Raw genomic sequence first — 25,193 nt, forward strand, 5'->3', positions numbered from 1 at the left:
TGTAGCTGCTCGAAAAGAGACTGAATATTATTGGCTGCCAGTGGCTAGTGGAGGGAGATGCGCAGAACGGCTGAAAACTGAGCCACCTTCCAACATGAGGTGGACTTTAGTAAAAAACAGTGATAAGGCACGAAATGTACATAAACAGTGAAAATGTGTTTACTGAAATTATAGTGCAAAAGAAAGTACAAGATGTTGACCAACTTCCAAATCTGATCAGCCTAATTGTAATAATGGGAACACACACATAGGCATCAGCAGCAGAACTGGGAAAACTTCTGCACTCTTCCAGTACATGTGATCCATATGGCAAAAGTATGTCCAGAAAGTTTTGGCTGTATTCCTCTATCATTTTACCAATGACCATTTAGCAGAGATGCTGAGTTGCAGATAGGCACAACGAAAAGACTGTCAGAAAATGAGCTTTTGGCCAAGGTCTTCGTCAGAGATAGAATATACATACACACATACTCACGCAAATGCAACTCTCACACACGACCGCAGACTGCAGTCACATGTGTGCGAGTTGTGTTTGCATGAGGGTGTGTATATGTTCTATCTTTAACAAAGGCCCTGTTGGCCGAAAGCTCATTTTCTGACAGTCTTTTTGTTGTGACTGACTGTGACTCAGCATCTCTGTTATATGGTGAGTAGAAACTATACTTTTCATAGTACTGTTACAGTCCATCCTGTATTTTCCAAATGTTGAATCTTACCAGTGACCATATATTCATGTGAGAACTGGAAAATTTCAGTAAAATCAGCACACTCCCCAGCCCACAATGCCGTATGCTCATTTCCATTTTTAGCACTCAAGCTCAACATTTTTCACTATCAATGCTTGAAAAAAATTTGGAAGATCAGTTTCTGTGTTTCAAGTTATTAAATACTGCAACAGTCTGCACAAAACTGTTGGTGAAAGAAAACTGAAGCCTTCAGGGCATGTTCTACATACGAAAGATGGAAGACTTCCCAAAACCAGCATTGTCGGGGAAGCTGTGGATGGATACAGAAGTAGAGGAAGACTTCGTAACACCTGGCAACAAATTTTTATAAAGAATCTTCAACACATGGACATAAACTGGAAAGAAGCTGAAAACCTGCAGCTAATTAAGTTCGCACAAGGAAATTTGTTACCCGATATACAGTTTAGCGTTGGAGGAACTAAGTCAATGTTAAGTCTAAATTATCTAACGAATGGTGTGTTAAGAGAGACAATTTGAGTTTAATTGTATTATTACTCTGCAGATGGCTCTCCATTGCAGCCAGTCAGATAAATAGTGCCTTGACACAGTTCAGCCAAGCTGCTTATCCCACTAACTTCCTTCACCTACACAGCTCTAACTGCTGTCCAGCTCTCAGAAACATTATTGTTAGCAGAGCACATGTGGTAATTGGATAACACTGCCCTAAATTTGCATGTAGTATTTTTGTGCAGCACTATTGTGATAACAACATATTTAGCTGTCTTGTCGATTGCTTTATGTTTTGTGGTAGTTATTGCTGTCCTTATGTTCCCTAATTTATATAAACCATTGTATAGGCATAAAATTTTGTGTGTTCCTAGATGATACATTCTCTGCAAAGAATGTGTCTTTTCACATACATACATGACAACTATTACCTGATACAGAGCAATGGGCTCTACATGGTATCGCAGTAAACCAGCCAACCTGGACACAGTAGCTGTCTTCCCACAGCCTCGGGGTCCCACTAAGCACAGATCAGAGGCAAAGTGAGACTGCAGAAGCTGCGCCACCAGCTGCTCCTGGTAGGGTGTTGGGATGAAACTAGCAGCCATAGGAACATTATTTCCATTACCATGAACCACCTGTAACAAATTTTGTGATCCTAAATTGTAAATAAATACATTGGCATGGATTTTATTCTCGCCTGACAGCCACATTGAAAATATTATGCTAAGTGATGAGTAACAAGCAATGATAATGATATGCAAAACCGTGACAGTGATTTTAAGTACATCTCAAAATTAATAGCTCACAGTACATAAGACTTTACATTAAGCTTATCCCTTACGGATATTGTAGAACACCATGACTGCATATTAACTGAACATAAATACTGATAACTGGGATCAGTCACTTATAAAATAAGCAAATATTTCATAAGTGACTAGCAGTTATTTGTAATTAATTACCATGTGAAACTAAAACACAGATGACCAAAATATCACTGGGAAAAGAACTTAAGCTCAATGACTTAGTGGTTGTAAGTAAGCAGACATAAACACCAGATAAAGATCAAGGAAAAGCTGCATGCTACCAGCAATCACCACTCTCCAAAGAAAAGTTCTGTTCTGAGGACATTCGTGCACTGAGCGGAAGCCGTTTCAGATGCTGAAAGCCTTCAAAAGGAACAGAGCCACTTATGGCTACGACAACTGCCAGATTCCACAAGCCATTTTGTCAAAGAAACATAAGCAGAAAACATCCGAGGATGGCATGAAGAAGCTTGTGTTCTTGCTGTTCTATGGCTCTATAACAGGAAAGATCAGCTAGCTTCTAAAGAAGCATAAAATCAATACGGTTTTTGGGGCACCAGCTAAAATTTGACAGCTAATGAGGCCTGTGAAAGACAGTTTTGGACTCAGAATGCCAGGAGTATATAAAATACCATGTAGGTGGTGACAGTTGTATATTGGATAGACTGTACGTACTATTGAACAGCGCCATGTGGAACACGAGAGATGTTTATACCTACGGTATCCTGAGAAATCAGCGGTGGTGGAACATGCTTTAGAAAACAGACACTGAACTGCATTTGCTAAGACATCTGTTATTATACGGAGTACTAGTTTTTGGGACAGTGTTATAAAACAAGTGATAGAGTTAAAAATTTCTGACAACACCCTCAATAAAGACGGTAGCCATTGGACAGTTGAAGCGGGCATGGCAAGCGCACAATGAAAACAGCTATATAGGGACAAAAGCAGCAATCATCCGACAGTCACCACCTGACAATGGCTGAGGAGAACTTGGCTGAAAACTCATGAATTTTAAAGCAGTGGAGGTTGGAAGCCCGAGAAAATTTTATCAGTACATACCACCGCCGAACTATGCATTTTTATAATGAAATGTTCGGCACAGGCCATGAACATGTATAGGACCTATGGCTCAAGTTTAGACATGTACCTAATAGAACAGTTCATAGTGGGGGGTTACTCCATAATATAAATTCAATGTAAAGAAACTTCCAAAGAAACAGAGATTACTACATAATAGGTATAAAACAAAGCACAGGGCTATAGACAGAGAGATGCTGAACGAAACACATTTGGTTGTCAAGAGCACATCGCATGAAGCCTTCAGTGACTACCGTAGCAGAATATTGTCAAATGATCTTTCACAAAATCCAAAGAAATTCTGGTCATATGTAAAAGCTGTAGCAGCACCGAAGTTAGTTTCCGGTTTCCAGTGTGAGACAAAAACTGAAATTGAAGGTAGCAAAGCAAAAGCTGAAATGCTTAACTCTGTTTTCAAATTTTTCTTTACAAAGGAAAACCCAGGAGAATTGCCACAGTTTAATCCTTGTACACTGAAAAGATCAGTGAAGTCAATATCAGTATCAGAGGTGTTGAGAAACACCTGAAATGGTTAAAACTGAACAAAGCACCGGGACCTAAAGGAATCCGTAACAGATTCTATATTGAATTTGTGGCTGAGTTAATCCCTTTTCTAACTATAATCTATCATAGATCCCTCGAACAAAAAACCATGTCCAGTAGATGGAAGAACGCACAGATCACACCCATCTACAAGAAGGGTAGTAGAAGTGATCCACAAAACTACCATCCAATACCCTTGACACTGATTTGTTGTAGAACGTTAGAACATATTCAGAGTTCAAATCTAACGGAGGAACCTTGAACAGAATGACCTTCTCCATGCCAACCAGCAAGGATTCTGAAAACATCAATCATGTGAAACCCAACTTGCACTTTTCTCATGTGGCACACTGATAGCTTTGGATCAAGGCAGTCATGTAGATGCAGTGTTTCTCGATTTCTGAAAAGCATTTGAGTCAGTACCGCACCTACGCTTATTGTCAAAAGTATGATCATATGACATATCAACTGAAATTTTAGACTGGATTGATGACTTTTTGGTGGGGAGGACACAGTATCTTATCTTGAGTGGAGAGTCATCATCACATGTAGAAATAACTTAGGGTGGGTCCCAGAGAAGTGTGTTAGAACCTTTGCTGTTCATGTTGTATATTAATGATGTTGCAGACAATATTAATAGTAAAATCATGGTTTTTGCAGATGCTGCAGTAATCTATAATGAAGAAGTTGCATTAATAGTCAGTCAGATCTTGATAAGATTTCAGAGTGGAGCAGAGACTGGCAACTTTCTTTAAATGTTCAGAAAAGTAAAAAATTTGCACTTTGCAAAAGGAAAAAACATAGTATCCTATGACTACAATATCAATGAGTCATTGTTGGAATTGGCCAACTCATACAAATACCTGGGTGTAACACTATATATGGATATGAAATGGAATGATCACATAGGTTCAGTCTAGGATAAAGCAGGTAGTAGACTTTGGTTTATTGGCAGATTACTTGGGAACTGCGATCAATCTACAAAGGATATGGTGCTTCAGTGTAGAACATATACAGAGAAGGGCAGCAAGAATGGTCACATGTTTGTTTAATCCAAAGTGTCACAGAAATACTGAAGGAACTGAACTGGAAGACTCTTCAAGACAGACCTAAAATATCCCAAAGAAGTCTATTAACTAAGCTTTAAATGATTACTCTAGGAATATACTACAACCCCCTAACATATTGCTCTCATAGGGATCTTGAGGATAAGATTAGAATAATTATTACTGCATGCACAGATGCATTCAAACAATTGTTCTTCCCATGCTCCTTATGAATGGAATGGAAACCTTAATACCTGGTATAAAGGAACGTACCCTCTGCCGTGATCTTTGCGGTCATTTGCAGAGTATGGATGGAGATGTAGATGTAGAACAGTGTCAGCTGTAAACAGCATCTGCTAATTCATTCATAAAATACTGCGAATAGCAAGAATTCTATTGGACTTCCTTACAATAAACCAGATGCTTTTTCTGATACTTTCCCCAATCAGAATAATGTATTGGCCTTCTTTCCCTTTTCTGAGTTGCTGTCCATTTTTGCCTGATTTATGGTTCTATTTTTAATGTTGACATCAGTGAACACACTGATAATTCATAACACTCCCAAGATCTCAATAAGAAGGGGAATCTTCAAGGATGTGGAACAAGCCAAGGCAAACAGTAACTATAGACAAGCAAATTACAAACAATATGAAAACAGTACAGGCAATAAACTATCACCATAGCACTCAATGCTTATTCCAGTTAAGTTTAACTATATAAATGAGAAAGAAAGCTACTACTTTGATTCAGTTAACTAGAACACTCACCTCAACATCAGTTGTGTGATAACCACCAGCTAACCTGATATGGGCAGAATCCCCACCAGTTGGGGTCACAGTTTCAACAGTTAAAGGAACAGTCTTTTGCTGCAACATCTGGAATGTCTGGAGCACATCTTCCACAGCAGAAACTCCCTCTGCAGGAAGGAAACTCTTGTATGGATACAGGCGGTACAACACCTCAGATGCTGTCATAGTTGGAAAAGTATCCTGTGAGAAACATATGTTGATTAGACTGGTCCATATCAAAATAACAAATATTTTATAAACTTACTATAACTTTTCTCAGATAAAATGTTATTGTTTAATGCAAAATTATTTTACTGAAATTTATTGTTCTTCATTTCCAATTTTTAAAAAATTTCAAGTGTTACTTTTAAACAATGTAAAGTCCAGGATGGAATAACCACAATATGGAAAGAACAGCATCCTGATCATTACACAAGGTATTGAGTTGCAGACAGACAGAGTGAAAAAGAATGGTAAAAATATTCAAGTTTTCAGACAAAGTCCTTCCAAAGTAGAAAACTCTCACACATTTACTCCAGCACAACTCACACATATGGTCACTGTCTTTGGGTGCTAAGGCCTCACTATGCTTATTATAGTTTCCACAGCAAAACTGTGTATAGAAACCTGGCTGAAAATTCAAAGAGATTCTAGTTGTATGCAATGTTTGCTAGCAGCAAAAAACAAGCGGTGCCTTCTCTGTGTGACAGAAATGGAGATACTATCGAAGACAGTGCTGTCAAAGCAGAGTTACTAAACACAGCCTTCCAAAATTCCTTCGCCAAAGAGGATCAAGTAAATGTTCCACAATTTGAATCAAGAACAGCTGTCAACATGAGTAACTTAGAAGTACAGTAGATATCCTCGGAGTAGTGAAGCAACTTAAATCACTTAATAAAAGCAAGTCTTATGGTCCAGACTGTATACCAGTTAGGTTCCTTTCAGAACATGCTGATGCAATAGCTCCACACTTAACAGTCATATACAACTGCTCGCTCAACGAAAGATCAGTTCCCAAAACAGGAAAGTTGCAGAGGTCACACCAGTATTCAAGAAAGACAATAGGAGTAATGCACTAAATTACATGCTCACATTATTAACACCGATATGCATATATTGTGTTTGAACATTATGAATTACCTCAAAGAGAACGACTATTGACACACAGTCAACACAGCTTTAGAAAACATCATTCTTGTGAAACACACTCACGCGAAGTGTTGAGTGCTATAGACAAGAGATTTCAAATTGATTCCATATTTCTTCATTTCCATAAGGCTTCTGACACCGTACCTCACAAGCAGCTTGTAATCAAACTGCGTGCTTATGGAATACTGTATCATTTATGTGAGTGGATTTGTGGTTTCCTGTCAGAGAGGTCAAAGTTCAAAGTAACTGATAGAAAGTCACCGAGTAATACAGAAGTGATTTCTAGCATTCCCCAAGGTAATGTTATAGGCCCTCTGCTGTTCCTTATTTATATAGATGATTTAGGTGACAATCTGAGCAACCATCTCAGGTTGTTTGTTTATGATGCTGTGATTTATCTTGTCTAGTAAAGTCATTAGAAGACCAACACAAATTGCAAAAAGATTTGTAGAAGATATGCATATGGTGTGAAAATTGGCAACTGATCCTAAATAGTGAAGAGTGTGAGGTCATCCACATAAGTGCTACATGGAATCTGTTAAACTTTGGTTACACAGTAAATCAGTCAAATTTAAAAGCCATAAATTCAAATAAATGCCTAGGAATTACAATTACAAACACCTTAAATTGGAAAGAACATTTAAAAAAATGTTGTAGGGAAGGTGAACCAAAGACTGTGTTTTATTGGCAGAACAGTCAGAAGATGCAACAGATCTACTAAAGAGACTGCCTACACTACACTTGTCTGCCCTCTTTTGGAGTACTGCTGTGCAGTGTAGGATCCTTACCAGATAGTCCTAATGGAGTACAGTGAGAAAGTTTAGAGAAGGGCTGCACATTTCATATTATCTACAAATAGGAAGAGTGTGTCACAGATACAATAAGGGATTTGGAGAGGACACCATTGAAACAAATGCGTTTCTTGTTGCGGTAGGATCTACTCACAAAATTTCAATCACCAACTTTCTCCTCCAAATGCGAAAATATGTTATTGATGCTGGCCTACATAGGGAGAAATGATCATCATAACAAAATAAGGGGAATCAGAGCTTGCACAGAAAGGTATAGGTGATCGATTTTTCTGCATACTGTTCAAGAGTGGTATAACTGAGAATTATTGTGAAGGTGGTTCGATGAACCATCTGGCAGGTTCTTAAGTGTGATTTGCAGATTAAGCTTGAAGATGTAGCTGTAAATGATGCTCTCAATGAATGATATAGGTGAAAGACTTGTATGGAATTTCAAACCACAGGAATTGGGTTGCAATATGACATGCAACCTTCCTGAATATTATCACACAACACTAATAAAGAGCAAGAGTGAGATCAAGTCTTACACAGTTACCAGCCAAAGATATTGCTCTTGTTCCTCTACCCAATAGACCAGTAACCATATTCTATAGCACAGCACACATTCCACCCAGAGGACACAATGTTCATCCACACATACGACCATCAATATCCATGTATCCTCAGCACTTCCCTCCAGCAGCATAGCATAATGATGATGGTAACTGGGAAAAAACCATCATCAGGAGTACAGAGGTGCTACATCATGGGGTTTCCAAGGAACTCAACAGCAGGGTTATTAATCCCTTTATCTTCACAACCAAGGACCCAATGCAATTGTTTTTGGAGTAATATAGATAAATTTAGCTTAAGAGCTGTGACTTTGTCACAAGAAACAACCTGTGGAAAACAGTGAACCAACAGTATCACTAAAAGAAGATGTATGTAAAGGTAGAACAGTGGGAGGAAGCTTGCAGGGAAAAGTTCTACTCCAAATAAGAGCTGGACTGGAAGATGAATCATGCAACTCCTCTTAAATAATTTAGGAGTAAAGGAGACCACTCACCAAATAGCAGAGGCATTGACTCATCAAAAGGCACGTACAAAATTGAATGAAAACTTTGCTGTTTTCATAAGAAATTCTTTGACAAGCTACAGTACAACATAATCCTCCCACCCTCAGACCCCATACCCCTCTATGTAACAGCTCCTCTTCCTCTGTTCTGTCATCCCCTCCCAATCTATGCCTCTGTATCATCTTTACCATGCACACCACAGCTCATCAGGTCCAGTACCCATGTGTCACGTGCCTAGCCTGTGCTCCTGCCACCCCCTCCCTCTTGCATTCCTAGCTTGCACTCTTCTTGAAGATTCACCAATTCTGCTATTTGGCGAGTGGTATCCTTTACACCTAAATTATTTACATCCTGCCAGAACTTTCCTTACTATATTCCTCACTTAAAAGTGATGCCTTAATAGCTGGGGCCACTCCAACCCAGCACAGAGTTGCTGAATGCAATTAGCGTAATGTCAGCAACATACACTCTTTGAGTAATTCCAGTTCATGTCCAGGGGTTTATAAGGAAGGGCCACTGTCAGCAGAAGCCTCACTGCAGTGATCTGCAGAAGACTTCACACCTCCCCCACCCTCCATAGACGAACAATTAGAATTAGGCCACTTCATGTTGAGGGATCTAGTATCTTCACCCTCGACAAGCTAGGAGATATCGATAGTGAACAGGACTGACCATACCATGTGCTCTATCCAGCAGTTTCTTCCTATACAATATTGGTACAAATTGATGCCTTTCTGCCCTGTGGTTCACTCTGAGAAGCAACACAAATTGCAGTGATCCACAGCAACTATAATTTACCATGGACCACTGCTTACTTCCTCACCACCACCATCACCATCACCACTCCCTAAAGTTTCTCTCGAGCTTAATGCTCTGGCATGGCATGTGGTATATGCTGCTACCAAACTTTTGAACTTACTCAGAGTCTGTTGTCATTTGTATATATTGCCAGTTCTCAGCCTTGTCTTTTAAATCAAACACTGAGCTGGAGCCTGTTTTATTGACTGTGTTGTTCTGTACTAGTTGTTTTTATCACAATTACCATCCAGTTTGTCTTGATATCTGATGACAACGAAATGAAACTGATGTCCATGATGAAATTATATCTGTCATTACTTAGTAGAAGAAGAAGAAGAAGAAGAAGAAGAAGAACTTCTTAGCCAAGATCGCTATAAAAATTTTATTGTAGATAACCAATATAAGTAAAACTAAGTTGCTATCTTCAGATCTTCATAAAGGTTATTAGAAACATTAAAAAAATTTCTTTTATTTCACATCTATGGTCACAAACTTGTAGGTCATCAGACAATTGGCTGCGGTCAGCAATGACCATCCTCAGATCTGCAGCAAAATATGGAAAAAAAATACAACTAGCAAACTGTCTACAGCTTAAAACAATAAAATAGACCATTATGTAAAGTATTATTGATATACATGTGAAATTATATGCTTTAAATATGACGAGGCATACCTGTTTTATAGAAACATGTCCTAATATACTGAAGGTCCCGATTCTGTTAGTTGTATGTCTTACAGTTTAATAAATATATGCTTTCGAAATACGTATATTCTTATTGAAGCACCATCATACTATCTGATTGACTATGAAAATAATAATGTATCAGAGAAGGACCTTCTGGTACACTTGAAAGATACTTTGTGAAATCTACATACCAAGAGACGCACAGCAACAGGTAGGTTGTCTGCAGGGAAATCTGGCAGACCAAGCGATGCAGATTCCTGTGAGAGCAGTGCATGACAACAGGAGAGAAGCTGAGATATCTGTGCTGGATCTACATTAGATGTCAGTGATCTCAGGTGTTCCAGCTGCTCCTGTGGATTTAAAGTGTGTTAATACATTAGATGATGATCAATATTATTACTAACACTCTATCCTCAAAACCAATCATAGGCATAATCTACAGTAATAGGATTACAAAAACCTAACCAATAAACAATATAAAAAGGAAACATAAGAGACTAGTACATCATACTATTGTTATAAAAACAATTCTATTTTATACCATTCTTGTTATTCTAGGGATAATTTGACTACATCAGTACACTTGATTTATTTATAACATCTACATCATGTTGTTATATCTCGATTGCCCACACAGAAGAGGGCAAACAAATCAGTTGCGGGCAGTCAGACTGCTGGGCCATAGCTAATATGACGGTACATCTCAGCCGAGCACCTGGAGCCGGGGGTGGGCAAACAGCTCACGCATGCAACACAACAAGGCATGAATGCCACGCAATATGGCCACATGGTAGTTAGGCTATATACCCTGCACCTGCCTGTATGAAAGCTGACATTGGTTTGCAGGTGCCCATTTCCCATGGGGCACTATTTCAAAAAACAGTCTGATCTACATTAAATACTTTATGCATTTTGATGAAAATGGTATGGATATCAACATCCTAGCTGAAGTCAGATCATTTTAATCTTTGGACTGTTATTCTACTCTCAAACTTGTTAAATTGTATTAAATATGTCATGTATTTATTCTGAAGAGCTTCATTTCTCATGACAACCACATTGAGCCCAACAAGAACTCTGTTGCCTGAAAATTCTCTTCAGCATTTCTAATTTTTTCTCTTGACTAATATCTTATAACACCATTTTTCCTCACATATATTATGTTGTTAAATTTTTCCTGCACAACCTTATTTCATTGGACATTTTTTTAATATCTCATGACTGCAAGTGCCCTGTTACACAAACAAATATAAAATTTAGCATTTCTAGGATGTTCAAAACATATGGTACACTCCATGCATACTTAAGTCCCAGAAGGCCACCAAAACAGAGCCACAACCCAATAACATCAAATGTACTACATTCAAAGCTACAAGACATAACAAAAAAATGTTTTTTCTGTGCTTTTGTATTGTCAGATAAAATCCAACCTACCAAGAAAAAAATTCCATTTAATAAATTCATGTACATATAAACACACATTAAATTAGTAACCATACTACTGAGGAATAGTCTGGTATTTAGTCACCTAGAGTTATTGTCAGTGATTTCAGTGCCCAAATGGCTCATTATATTCCTATCCTCTTTTCTGAGTAGCTCTTGGGGAAGCTTCCTTACCCTTGTCTCTTTAATGTTTACCTCAGCCAAAGCCGTGTGTGCGTGTGTGTGTGTGTGTGTGTGTGTGTGTGTGTGTTTTTAAGCTGGCTAATATTGTTAAAGACCTGGTTTATGTGTCTGTCTACTAATCATTGTCTCCACTAAACAGTGTGACATTATTTTACTCATTCCATTGTTTAAATTCATATGACAGCAATTAATTCAATAAAAGAAAATAAAGCTTTACTACAAAGATACAGTAAAGATTGATACATATGTATAGGCTGCTCTGCTCATACCTTGAAGCTGCGGTTTCCTATATCTCTAGCCTGAAAACGTGATCTTAAAGGTGGATCTAGAGGATTTCCAACATAACGTGGTACAGGAAGACCCAGTGCTACAACACGAAAGTCTTCACTCACTCGCACCAACTGCCAACGGTCGAGCTCTTCCTGACTGTGTTCCTATAATTAAATGCAAAATAAGATAATATCTGGCTATAATCAGATATAATGCCCATACATCTTAGCAAGATGCCACAGAATGAAAACTATGAATTGATTTCTTTTCACAATAACTGATGTTAGGCTCAATGAAGTAATTTAACAGAATACAAAAGAATAATTAATCCAAACCTGACAGAGCAGGCAATGTTGGAGTATCTCCACAATGGTTCCAGAGCCATGAAACCAGAATCATCAATAGTGCTACATCTTAGCTTACAAGTACCAGAGTAATATTTGCAGTGTTGAAACTGCACTGAAAATAGACAGATTCAAGGAAGAGTCCATCACCGCATTTCTTCACAAGCAATTTTCATACGTCCCTATGGAGGATGCAACCCTATGTGGCAAATGTAGTTTGAATACGTAAGGTCTTTTTTTTCTGGCTATTACTTTGCTACAGAATGTCTATTTGTTAATTATTATCACAAAAAAGACAATGAAATTGCATGTTTAATAGTATTGTTAATGATAATTAAATTTACATTATCCATAATACCAATGAGTCTTTCAAATGATGCTTTTACCTTAAGCAGCTTATCATAACGATCTGCTGGTATTAAGAATCGTCCATCTTCAAGATGCATTTCCCTGTTCTCCAGCAAATTGTTCAGCACAGGCAGAACATTCCGCTCAGCTTTTTCAATGCCCTCCAACACAAGTATTCGTCCTTTAATGGCTGCTCTTACTGCACTCTACGACAAAAGAGAAACTAAGATGTAGGACAACATCTGTTACACCACAATGCTACTGCAGGACAATTAATGTGAGCCGTCACAAACACACTAAATTTAAGCCCATGATCCAATCATCTCAGTTACAGCCAAGACTTAATTGTTGGGCATCCATACTATGGAGCAAGTCTGTATGTTAAAAACTTAAGAAGATGTCTACCAAGCAGCAGTTGCGTAAATTAATGTATTCAGATCTCAGAATAGCATGTAACACTGCCACAATGACCGTGGTTGAAAAATGTGGGCGTGTACTGTCCCATTTTCTGTGCTTTTGTGTAACATTACTATTACAGCTCAAGAAGAAGTGTGTATCACATGCAAGGAAATTGATAAATTTGCACGTACAAAATTCATAATCTTTTATAAACAATTTGGATAATCCTGTCCAGACTAATACTTTTCCAGCATTTTACATTTTGAGCAGTTATATATGGTGGTTGTCGAAATCTACTGGGTAGTTTCCAGAGGATATATATATTTGGATATGTGCGTGGGTGCGAGTGTATACCTGTCCTTTTTTCCCCCTAAGGTAAGTCTTTCCGCTCCCGGGATTGGAATGACTCCTTACCCTCTCCCTTAAAACCCACTTCCTTTCGTCTTCCCCTCTCCTTCCCTCTTTCCTGATGAGGCAACAGTTTGTTGCGAAAGCTTGAATTTTGTGTGTATGTTTGTGTTTGTTTGTGTGTCTATCGACCTGCCAGCGCTTTTGTTCGGTAAGTCACCTCATCTTTGTTTTTATATATAATTTTTCCCACGTGGAATGTTTCCTTCCATTATATATATATATATATATATATTGAATTTTGTGTGTTTGTTTGTGTGTCTGTCGACCTGCCAGCACTTTCATTTGGTAAGTCACATCATCTTTGTTTTTATATATATATATATATATATATATATATATATATATATATATATATATATATATATATATATCTCTAAAAAGAAAGATGATGAAACTTACCAAACAAAAGCGCTGGCAGGTCGATAGACACACAAACAAACACAAACATACACACAAAATTCTAGCTTTCGCAACCAGACATTTCTGCTTGTGTCTGTGTATGTGTGGATGGATATGTGTGTGTGTGCGAGTGTATACCTGTCCTTTTTTCCCCCTAAGGTAAGTCTTTCCGCTCCCGGGATTGGAATGACTCCTTACCCTCTCCCTTAAAACCCATATCCTTTTGTCTTTCCTTCTCCTTCCCTCTTTCCTGACGAGGCAACCATTGGTTGCAAAAGCTAGAATTTTGTGTGTATGTTTGTGTTTGTTTGTGTGTCTATCGACCTGCCAGCGCTTTTGTTTGGTAAGTTTCATCATCTTTCTTTTTAGATATATTTTTCCCACGTGGAATGTTTCCCTCTATTATATTCATATCATTAATTTGAAGCCAACAATCACGTTTGTTATTGTTATCGTTATTGTTATTGTCACTGTTACATTTCGAAGTCTTTTCTGTCGTCTTATTTCCTCCTTCTGTTTTTGCCATCACTTTCTATTCACCTTCTCCTTTTTTACCGTAATCCAGTATACAATTTTATCCCGTCGATATACACTCAATAATACGTAATAATACGTAAATCACTTCCAAACCATAACCAAAAAAATTTTTTTTTCCGCTTTGCTGCTATAAAATCCACCGTTTCCAGTCCACAAACAGTTCCTTTCAGCTATTAAACAACCCTTTCGGCAGTTTTAATAACTTTTGCTTTATTTCCATTTCCGTTTTTCTCACATCACCGATCATTTTTAGCCGCTTCCCACAGGTTTTAACGTCATTATTTCTTCATCAAACAATTGTTAGCTTCATTTCCATAATCTGCCACCACCAAACCACTCATTTTAATACATCCTCACGTAGTTTTTACGAAATTTTCCCGAATTTCTCCACCCTTTAACGTGTTTTGGCGGCAACACAACCACCTAACCTTTATGCACATCATTATCTACCTACACAAGTTCACCACAGGATCAACATAGCCCAGCCCTAACCAACCCTTTTTCGCCTTTTTTCACACCAGATCTCCATTTGCTTTCTAATTTTACCTTTATCTCTCCCCATATATTTTTTCATATTTATTCTCATTTTCATTTCAGCCTCGTGTTCCACTTTCCACCTTCTAGTACCATGTCACCCTCACAACACCTTCACAACGACCCCATTAAGTTTTATTTACATTCCCTCCGCAAACATGCCTCCAAATGTCTGCTTGTGTCTGTGTATGTGTGGATGGATATGTGTGTGTGTGTGCGAGTGTATACCTGTCCTTTTTTCCCCCTAAGGTAAGTCTTTCCGCTCCCGGGATTGAAATGACTCCTTACCCTCTCCCTTAAAACCCATATCCTTTTGTCTTTCCTTCTCCTTCCCTCTTTCCTGACGAGGCAACCATTGGTTGCGAAAGCTAGAATTTTGTGTGTATGTTTGTGTTTGTTTGTGTGTCTATCGACCTGCCAGCGCTTTTGTTTGGTAAGTTTCATCATCTTTCTTTTTAGATATATTTTTCCCACGTGGAATGTTTCCCTCTATTTTTATATATATATATATATATATATATATATATATATATATATATATATATATATATATATGTATATATATATTGGTGTTTTGCCCTTAAAGAGCGCATTTGGACTAAACTACATGGCCAGTTCCTTTTGCTGCCTTCCTTGCTGCCCAAACTTCCCTCATTCGCTCGCTGTGTTTCTGTTTCCGGTCCTCTGTCCATGCTTCTTGTCGGCTTCGTGTCTTCGGCTTCATCTTGATTGCCTTTTTGGTTGCCCATATTTCTTTCATCTTCTGGCTGTGATCTTGCTTTCGTTCTTCGGTCCATTTTATGCCTGTTCGTTTGTCGCATTGTATCTCATGTAGTTTACTTTTCTTAATGATGTTTCTGAACTTTATTCTGTCGTTTATTGTGTCTGCTGTTATGTTGAGCTGGTTCAGGTCGTTTTCTGCCTCTGCCACCCATTTGTTGTTTCTAGTGGTTACCCAGTCAAAGATCTGTTTGGTCAGCCTGTGTGATGGCATTCTGTATAGATGTCCATAGAATTGTAGTCTGCGTTTTCTAATCTTTTCTGTGATTGTCTCCGTATGTTTGTACAGTTCCTCTGTAGGTTTCTTGATCCATATTCCATTGTTGTTAGTTGCGCCAAATATTTTCCTAAGTATTTTCCGTTCTACTTTTTCTAATTGTCTGATACGTGAATGCCCTCGGATTAGTGTGGTCTCTGCTGCATATAGTGCCTCGGGGAGCACCACCGTGTCGTAATGGCGTAATTTGGCTTTTTGTGAGATAGACTTCTTGTTGTAATGATTCCACACTACTTTGTATGCCTTGTCCAGTTTAGTCTTTCTTTCTTCATTTGAGTCTCTGTTATGTCCACTCATTTGTAGTGTTTCACCGAGGTATTTGAAGTTTGCTGTTTTGTAAATCGTGCCATACTTTGTGTTCAGAGATGAGAGTTTCTTTGTGCTCATAAGCTGTGTCTTTTCGTAAGAGAACTGTAGTCCAGTTTTGAAAGCGATTTCGTGCAGTTTTTCAATAGCGTCTTTTGTTTCCTTTATACCTTTCGTGACAATCGCCAAATCGTCTGCAAAAGCCAGGCATTTAATCTGTAGGTTTCCTAAGGTTATCCCCTGTTGTGATGTTTCCCATTCTTTTATGACCTTATCTAACATCAGATTGAAAAGGAGAGGTGAGAGGCCATCGCCTTGTCGGACACCTGTGCGAATTTCGAAGGGCTCTGATAGTTCCCCACAGAACTTTACTTTGGAGGTCGTGTTGGTTAAAGTTTGCTCTATGGTAGCCCGTGTTTTGTTGTCTACTTTGTATCCTGCTAGAATTTTGAAGAGAGTTTTCCGGTCGATAGAGTCGTACGCCTTTTTGAAGTCAACAAAGGTAATGATTATTTTTATATATATATATATATATATATATAAAAAAACAAAGATGAGGTGACTTACCGAACAAAAGCGCTGGCAGGTCGATAGACACACAAACAAACACAAACATACACACAAAATTCAAGCTTTCGCAACAAACTGTTGCCTCATCAGGAAAGAGGGAAGGAGAGGGGAAGACGAAAGGAAGTGGGTTTTAAAGGAGAGGGTAAGGAGTCATTCCAATCCCGGGAGCGGAAAGACTTACCTTAGGGGGAAAAAAAGGACAGGTATACACTCGCACACACGCACATATCCATCCACACATACAGACACAAGCAGACATATTTAAAGACAAAGAGTTTGGGCAGAGATGTCAGTCGAGGCAGAAGTGTAGAGGCAAAGAAGTTGTTGAAAGACAGGTGAGGTATGAGTGGCAGCAACTTGAAATTAGCGGAGATTGAGGCCTGGCGGATGACAAGAAGAGAGGATATACTGAAGGGCAAGTTCCCATCTCCGGAGTTCGGATAGGTTGGTGTTGGTGGGAAGTATCCAGATAACCCGGACGGTGTAACACTGTGCCAAGATGTGCTGGCCGTGCACCAAGGCATGTTTAGCCACAGGGTGATCCTCATTACCAACAAACACTGTCTGCCTGTGTCCATTCATGCGAATGGACAGTTTGTTGCTGGTCATTCCCACATAGAATGCGTCACAGTGTAGGCAGGTCAGTTGGTAAATCACGTGGGTGCTTTCACACGTGGCTCTGCCTTTGATCGTGTACACCTTCCGGGTTACAGGACTGGAGTAGGTGGTGGTGGGAGGGTGCATGGGACAGGTTTTGCATCGGGGGCGGTTACAAGGATAGGAGCCAGAGGGTAGGGAAGGTGGTTTGGGGATTTCATAGGGATGAACTAACAGGTTACGAAGGTTAGGTGGACGACGGAAAGACACTCTTGGCGGAGTGGGGAGGATTTCATGAAGGATGGATCTCATTTCAGGGCAGGATTTGAGGAAGTCGTATCCCTGCTGGAGAGCCACATTCAGAGTCTGGTCCAGTCCCGGAAAGTATCCTGTCACAAGTGGGGCACTTTTGTGGTTCTTCTGTGGGGGATTCTGGGTTTGAGGGGACGAGGAAGTGGCTCTGGTTATTTGCTTCTGTACCAGGTCGGGAGGGTAGTTGCGGGATGCGAAAGCTGTTTTCAGGTTGTTGGTGTAATGATTCAGGGATTCCGGACTGGAGCAGATTCGTTTGCCACGAAGACCTAGGCTGTAGGGAAGGGACCGTTTGATGTGGAATGGGTGGCAGCTGTCATAATGGAGGTACTGTTGCTTGTTGGTGGGTTTGATGTGGACGGACGTGTGAAGTTGGCCATTGGACAGGTGGAGGTCAACGTCAAGGAAAGTGGCATGGGATTTGGAGTAGGACCAGGTGAAACTGATGGAACCAAAGGAGTTGAGGTTGGAGAGGAAATTCTGGAGTTCTTCTTCACTGTGAGTCCAGATCATGAAGATGTCATCAATAAATCTGTACCAAACTTTGGGTTGGCAGACTTGGGTAACCAAGAAGGCTTCCTCTAAGCGACCCATGAATAGGTTGGCGTACGAGGGGGCCATCCTGGTACCCATGGCTGTTCCCTTTAATTGTTGGTATGTCTGGCCTTCAAAAGTGAAGAAGTTGTGGGTCAGGATGAAGCTGGCTAAGGTGATGAGGAAAGAGGTTTTAGGTAGGGTGGCAGGTGATCGGCGTGAAAGGAAATGCTCCATCGCAGCGAGGCCCTGGACGTGCGGAATATTTGTGTATAAGGACGTGGCATCAATGGTTACAAGGATGGTTTCCGGGGGTAACAGATTGGGTAAGGATTCCAGGCGTTCAAGGAAGTGGTTGGTGTCCTTGATGAAGGATGGGAGACTGCATGTAATGGGTTGAAGGTGTTGATCTACGTAGGCAGAGATACGTTCTGTGGGGGCTTGGTAACCAGCTACAATGGGGCGGCCGGGATGATTGGGTTTGTGGATTTTAGGAAGAAGGTAGAAGGTAGGGGTGCGGGGTGTCGGTGGGGTCAGGAGGTTGATGGAGTCAGGTGAAGGCCCCCTGCAAAACCTTTCACCTGACTCCATCAACCTCCTGACCCCACCGACACCCCGCACCCCTACCTTCTACCTTCTTCCTAAAATCCACAAACCCAATCATCCCGGCCGCCCCATTGTAGCTGGTTACCAAGCCCCCACAGAACGTATCTCTGCCTACGTAGATCAACACCTTCAACCCATTACATGCAGTCTCCCATCCTTCATCAAGGACACCAACCACTTCCTTGAACGCCTGGAATCCTTACCCAATCTGTTACCCCCGGAAACCATCCTTGTAACCATTGATGCCACGTCCTTATACACAAATATTCCGCACGTCCAGGGCCTCGCTGCGATGGAGCATTTCCTTTCACGCCGATCACCTGCCACCCTACCTAAAACCTCTTTCCTCATCACCTTAGCCAGCTTCATCCTGACCCACAACTTCTTCACTTTTGAAGGCCAGACATACCAACAATTAAAGGGAACAGCCATGGGTACCAGGATGGCCCCCTCGTACGCCAACCTATTCATGGGTCGCTTAGAGGAAGCCTTCTTGGTTACCCAAGTCTGCCAACCCAAAGTTTGGTACAGATTTATTGATGACATCTTCATGATCTGGACTCACAGTGAAGAAGAACTCCAGAATTTCCTCTCCAACCTCAACTCCTTTGGTTCCATCAGTTTCACCTGGTCCTACTCCAAATCCCATGCCACTTTCCTTGACGTTGACCTCCACCTGTCCAATGGCCAACTTCACACGTCCGTCCACATCAAACCCACCAACAAGCAACAGTACCTCCATTATGACAGCTGCCACCCATTCCACATCAAACGGTCCCTTCCCTACAGCCTAGGTCTTCGTGGCAAACGAATCTGCTCCAGTCCGGAATCCCTGAATCATTACACCAACAACCTGAAAACAGCTTTCGCATCCCGCAACTACCCTCCCGACCTGGTACAGAAGCAAATAACCAGAGCCACTTCCTCGTCCCCTCAAACCCAGAATCCCCCACAGAAGAACCACAAAAGTGCCCCACTTGTGACAGGATACTTTCCGGGACTGGACCAGACTCTGAATGTGGCTCTCCAGCAGGGATACGACTTCCTCAAATCCTGCCCTGAAATGAGATCCATCCTTCATGAAATCCTCCCCACTCCGCCAAGAGTGTCTTTCCGTCGTCCACCTAACCTTCGTAACCTGTTAGTTCATCCCTATGAAATCCCCAAACCACCTTCCCTACCCTCTGGCTCCTATCCTTGTAACCGCCCCCGATGCAAAACCTGTCCCATGCACCCTCCCACCACCACCTACTCCAGTCCTGTAACCCGGAAGGTGTACACGATCAAAGGCAGAGCCACGTGTGAAAGCACCCACGTGATTTACCAACTGACCTGCCTACACTGTGACGCATTCTATGTGGGAATGACCAGCAACAAACTGTCCATTCGCATGAATGGACACAGGCAGACAGTGTTTGTTGGTAATGAGGATCACCCTGTGGCTAAACATGCCTTGGTGCACGGCCAGCACATCTTGGCACAGTGTTACACCGTCCGGGTTATCTGGATACTTCCCACCAACACCAACCTATCCGAACTCCGGAGATGGGAACTTGCCCTTCAGTATATCCTCTCTTCTCGTCATCCGCCAGGCCTCAATCTCCGCTAATTTCAAGTTGCTGCCACTCATACCTCACCTGTCTTTCAACAACTTCTTTGCCTCTACACTTCTGCCTCGACTGACATCTCTGCCCAAACTCTTTGTCTTTAAATATGTCCGCTTGTGTCTGTATGTGTGGATGGATATGTGCGTGTGTGCGAGTGTATACCTGTCCTTTTTTTCCCCCTAAGGTAAGTCTTTCCGCTCCCGGGATTGGAATGACTCCTTACCCTCTCCTTTAAAACCCACTTCCTTTCGTCTTCCCCTCTCCTTCCCTCTTTCCTGATGAGGCAACAGTTTGTTGCGAAAGCTTGAATTTTGTGTGTATGTTTGTGTTTGTTTGTGTGTCTATCGACCTGCCAGCGCTTTTGTTCGGTAAGTCACCTCATCTTTGTTTTTATATATAATTTTTCCCACGTGGAATGTTTCCTTCCATTATATTGATATCATATATATATATATATATATATATATATATATATATATATATATATATATATACATATATATATATGGTTATAATATAGGGAAACATTCCACGTAGGAAAAATATATCTAAAAACAAAGATGACGTGACTTACCAAATGAAAGTGCTGGCAGGTCGACAGACACACAAACAAACACAAACATACACACAAAATTCAAGCTTTCGCAACAAACTGTTGCCTCATCAGGAAAGAAGGAAGGAGAGGGAAAGACGAAAGGATGTGTGTTTTAAGGGAGAGAGTAAGTAGTCATTCCAATCCCGGGAGTGGAAAGACTTACTTTAGGGGGAAAAAAGGACGGGTATACACACACACACATCCATCCACACATATACAGACACAAGCAGACATATATATATGTGGTTATAATAGAGGGAAACATTCCACGTAAGAAAAATATATCTAAAAACAAAGATGATGTGACTTACCAAACAAAAGTGCTGGCAGGTCCATAGACACACAAACAAACACAAACATACACACAAAATTCAAGCTTTCACAACAAACGGTTGCTTCATTAGGAAAGAGGGAAGGAGAGGGAAAGACGAAAGGATGTGGGTTTTAAGGCAGAGCGCGCTCACACACACACACACACACACACACACACGCACACACACACACACACACACACACATATCCATCCGCACATACACAGACAGACATATGTAAATGCAAAGAGGTTGAGCACTAAGTTGCAAATTTGGTTGTAGATACTATTACTATCGTGATTCAAATCTCTATGGGCCTATTTAAAATATACAGCATTTGTCTCGTCCATAAAAAGTAACTTCTTGTCCCAATCCAATTTCACTGTGGACTCTATACTAAAATATGCACTATTCGTGTGATGAAGCTGTTCTTGTACGTCCGTATTATGAGGAAATCCCCATCCATACATAAACAGAAACACAGCTCAACATAACTGCCAAATCCATAACCTTCAGTTCACCATGAAAAATTGGTCATGACTCTGTCTGTGATATATTTGTATGTACAAGAAGTAGGAGCTATTATGTCCTATTAAAGATGTTGTTATTTGTTTAGGGTGCTCAACATCTTGGTTATCAACATCCTTTATATTAAGAGGTTTTATTATCTATAGAGCAAACGGCTTTTCACAGGTATTTTATGTGACTGCCACTCTTCTCTTAGAGCACAAGAAATCTTGTTGAAAGAAGGCTGTAATTTCATGAAGACTCGTCTTGATGTACTCGACAGTGTCAACAAATATCTTGGCATTTAGAATACATCAGCATACATTCACAGCATGCAACAGTAATTTTTGTTGTACTACCCAACATAAATTCAGTTGCACTGATGGCAGGTCTCACTGGAAGGCAACCTAGACACATGGTGGCTACAGATTGTTAACTACTTTTAACACACACTTCCTGGACTTTAGGTCACAGGCTCAGGCATAATTTTCCACCTACCTAATCTTCTCCTGCTGCACGAGACATTATAGGATGTTATGCTTCATAGATGCTTAATATACATACAAGCTAAGCAAGCCTACATGATATGATCAGCTAATTACATTCTCAGAAAGACCTAACTTATTTTAACATGTCATTGGTCAAAAGTTTGAGTTAATGAAAGCATGATTCCCTATAAATAACATAATGGGCATTCATTTTTTAAATGTAAGCACCTTTATCTTGTTGCAACGTATTGCAGTGCACTCAGGACTGAAGCAACTGAATCACACTATCCACCAGGGTTTCAACTACATCTCATGCCATGAAATAAGGAATCTCCTATCCAATATCCTCCCAACCTCTCCCACAGTGGTATTCCGCTGCCCACTGAACCTACACAACATCCTCATCCATCCCTACACAACCCTACTCCCAACCTCCTGCCTCATGGCTCATATCACTGTAATAAACCTAGATGCAAGACCTGTCCCACAAACCCTCCCACCACCACCTAGTCCAGTCTGGTTACAAGCATCACCTACTACCTTATCAAAGGTCGGGCTACCTCCAAAAGCAGTCATGAGATCTACAAGCTAAGCTGCAACTACTGTACTTCACTCTACATGGGCATGACAGCTAACATGCTGTCCATCCGCATGAATGGCCACCGACAAACTGTGGTCAAGAAACAGCTGAGCACGCTGCCCAACACGACATTCTTCATTTCAAGGACTGTTTCACAGCCCGTGCCATCTGGATCCTTACTACCAAAACCAGCTTTTCTGAATTGCGCAGGTGGGAACTCTCCTTGCAGTAGATCCTATGTTCCCCTAATCCTTTTGGCCTCAACTTTTGTTAGTCATTGTCTTTCACCCACCTATTCCTTTCTCTGTTCTCCACAACCAATTATTTCACAAGCGCATCCACAGTCTTTTTACTCCCCTCTTTTCCGTCCCCTCCTCGCCATCTAACCTCCCAACCCTCTCTCCACCTTGTCCATGTATGCTCCCACAAAAACCACTTTACTGGCTCTCATCTGTACCCTGCTCTGCATCCCCCCTCCCTGCTCCAGCTATCCCAGCCACCCAAATTGCTTCTCCCATCATGCGCAGTTGCTTGCAGTCGCTCCAGCAGCTAGAGACATTGGTCACGTGTATGTGAGCTCAATTTTTGAGAATATGTGTGTGTGTGTGTGTGTGTGTGTGTGTGTGTGTGTGTGTGTGTGTTTGTCTACTTTGAAGAAGGCTTTCTGGCTGAAAGCTTATGTGATCAGTAGTCTTTTTGTTGTGCCGCCTGTCTGAAACCCAACTTCTCCACTATATAGTGAGTAACGATTACAAATTAATAATTTTCAGAATGAAATTTTCACTCTGCAAAGAAGTGTGCACTGATATGAAACTTACTAGCAGATTAAAATTGTTTGCGGACCGAGACTCGAACTCAGGAACTTTGCTCTACCATCTGAGCTACCCAAGCACGACTCATGACCCATCCTCACAGCTTTACTTCTGCCAGTACCTCGTCTCCTAACTTCCAAACTTCAACAAGCTCTCCTGCAGTTTTAATCTGCCAGGAAGTTTCAATAATTTTTAGATTTTTCCCTATGATTGTACTGTGAAACTTAGCTTCTTGGAAAATTTCACAGTTCTACATCAATGAGAACAACCTTGTACATTTTGATGAGTGAGTTTGTGAGTATCAAAATATGATATAAATGGCAGTATCTTTTGACTGCATTGACTTAGAAGCTAACGTTTATTATACCATCAAGGGGCCATAGACCTTATGTGACATATATTCCAACTTGACATGTCCACCTGTTTCCGAGAAAAAGATATCTTAACAGATGAACAGACACACATTCTGATAGCAAATAACTTTTTTTCATGTGATCTAAGTGCAAACTAACAATTTTTGGATTTTTTCCTTTGGTTGTAGCGTGAAATCTTGTTTCTTGGTAAATTTATTATACCACCAAGGGGCCATAGACCTTAGTATGTGACATATATTCCAACTTGACATGTCCACCTGTTTCCGAGAAAAAGAGATCTTAACAGATGGACAGACACACATTCTGATAACAAATAACTTTTTTTCGTGTGATCTAGGTGCAAATTAACAATTTTTGGATTTTTTCCTTTGGTTGTAGTGTGAAATCTTGTTTCTTGGTAAATTTCATGATTATAGGTCAAAGGCCACTGTAGGTTTTCGTGAGTGAGTTTGAGGACATAAAATATGTGACATAAATGGCTGGATCTTTTGACTGCATTGACTTAGAAGCTTCAATTTTTTACATCACCAAGGAACCGTAGATCTTAACATAGGAGAAAAATTTCAGCTTGATAAGTCTACCCATACTTGAGAAAAAGAGTTCTGATCAGTTGGATGGATGGATGGATGGATGGATGGATGGATGGATGGACGGACAGGCAGACAACAAAGTGATTTCTAAGGGTTCCGCTTTTACCAACTGAGGTACGAAACTCTAAAAATAGTCAGACAACTAGTAAGATGATTTGTCTAAAAGTAAGAAATAAAACAGATTAGAGAAACATTTTACATACCTTTGAATGATGCATGGAATCATGCACAACAAATGAGGTGCCAATTGAGAATTTAAAGATCATTGTGAGTCTTGGTATTTTAATGAAAAAGCATTGCAATTCTGGCCACAGGCAATCCAATAAGGACCAACCAATTGCCATGTCATCCTCAAGCAATGAGATCATCTGATCATCTGCATGTGGCACAGAGGGGTGAGGGGGGGGGGGGGGGGGGGGGGGGTCAACAAACTGCTCTCCCAGTCCTTGGTTTAGCAGAACTGCTATTATTTCTCATTCAAGTAGCTCCCTCTTCAAATTCAACCATGAAAGAAAAAATGACAG

The 25,193-nt window shown here is 40.4% G+C and overlaps 1 protein-coding gene across 1 annotated transcript in view; it reads right to left on the minus strand.

Annotated features, from left to right (window-relative positions):
- LOC124621879 (von Willebrand factor A domain-containing protein 8) overlaps positions 1-25,193 on the minus strand; it is a 264,064-nt gene that overhangs the window by 200,237 nt on the left and 38,634 nt on the right. Inside the window, exons 5-9 of the mRNA XM_047147344.1 lie at positions 12,582-12,749; positions 11,851-12,015; positions 10,147-10,305; positions 5,439-5,660; positions 1,625-1,831 (exon numbers count right to left, since the gene is read on the minus strand). Of these exons, the coding sequence (XP_047003300.1) occupies positions 1,625-1,831; positions 5,439-5,660; positions 10,147-10,305; positions 11,851-12,015; positions 12,582-12,749 (921 nt within the window). The remainder of the gene's footprint in view (positions 1-1,624; positions 1,832-5,438; positions 5,661-10,146; positions 10,306-11,850; positions 12,016-12,581; positions 12,750-25,193) is intronic.

This window comes from Schistocerca americana, chromosome 7 (genome assembly GCF_021461395.2).
Source record: "Schistocerca americana isolate TAMUIC-IGC-003095 chromosome 7, iqSchAmer2.1, whole genome shotgun sequence".
Classification (NCBI taxonomy): domain Eukaryota; kingdom Metazoa; phylum Arthropoda; class Insecta; order Orthoptera; family Acrididae; genus Schistocerca; species Schistocerca americana.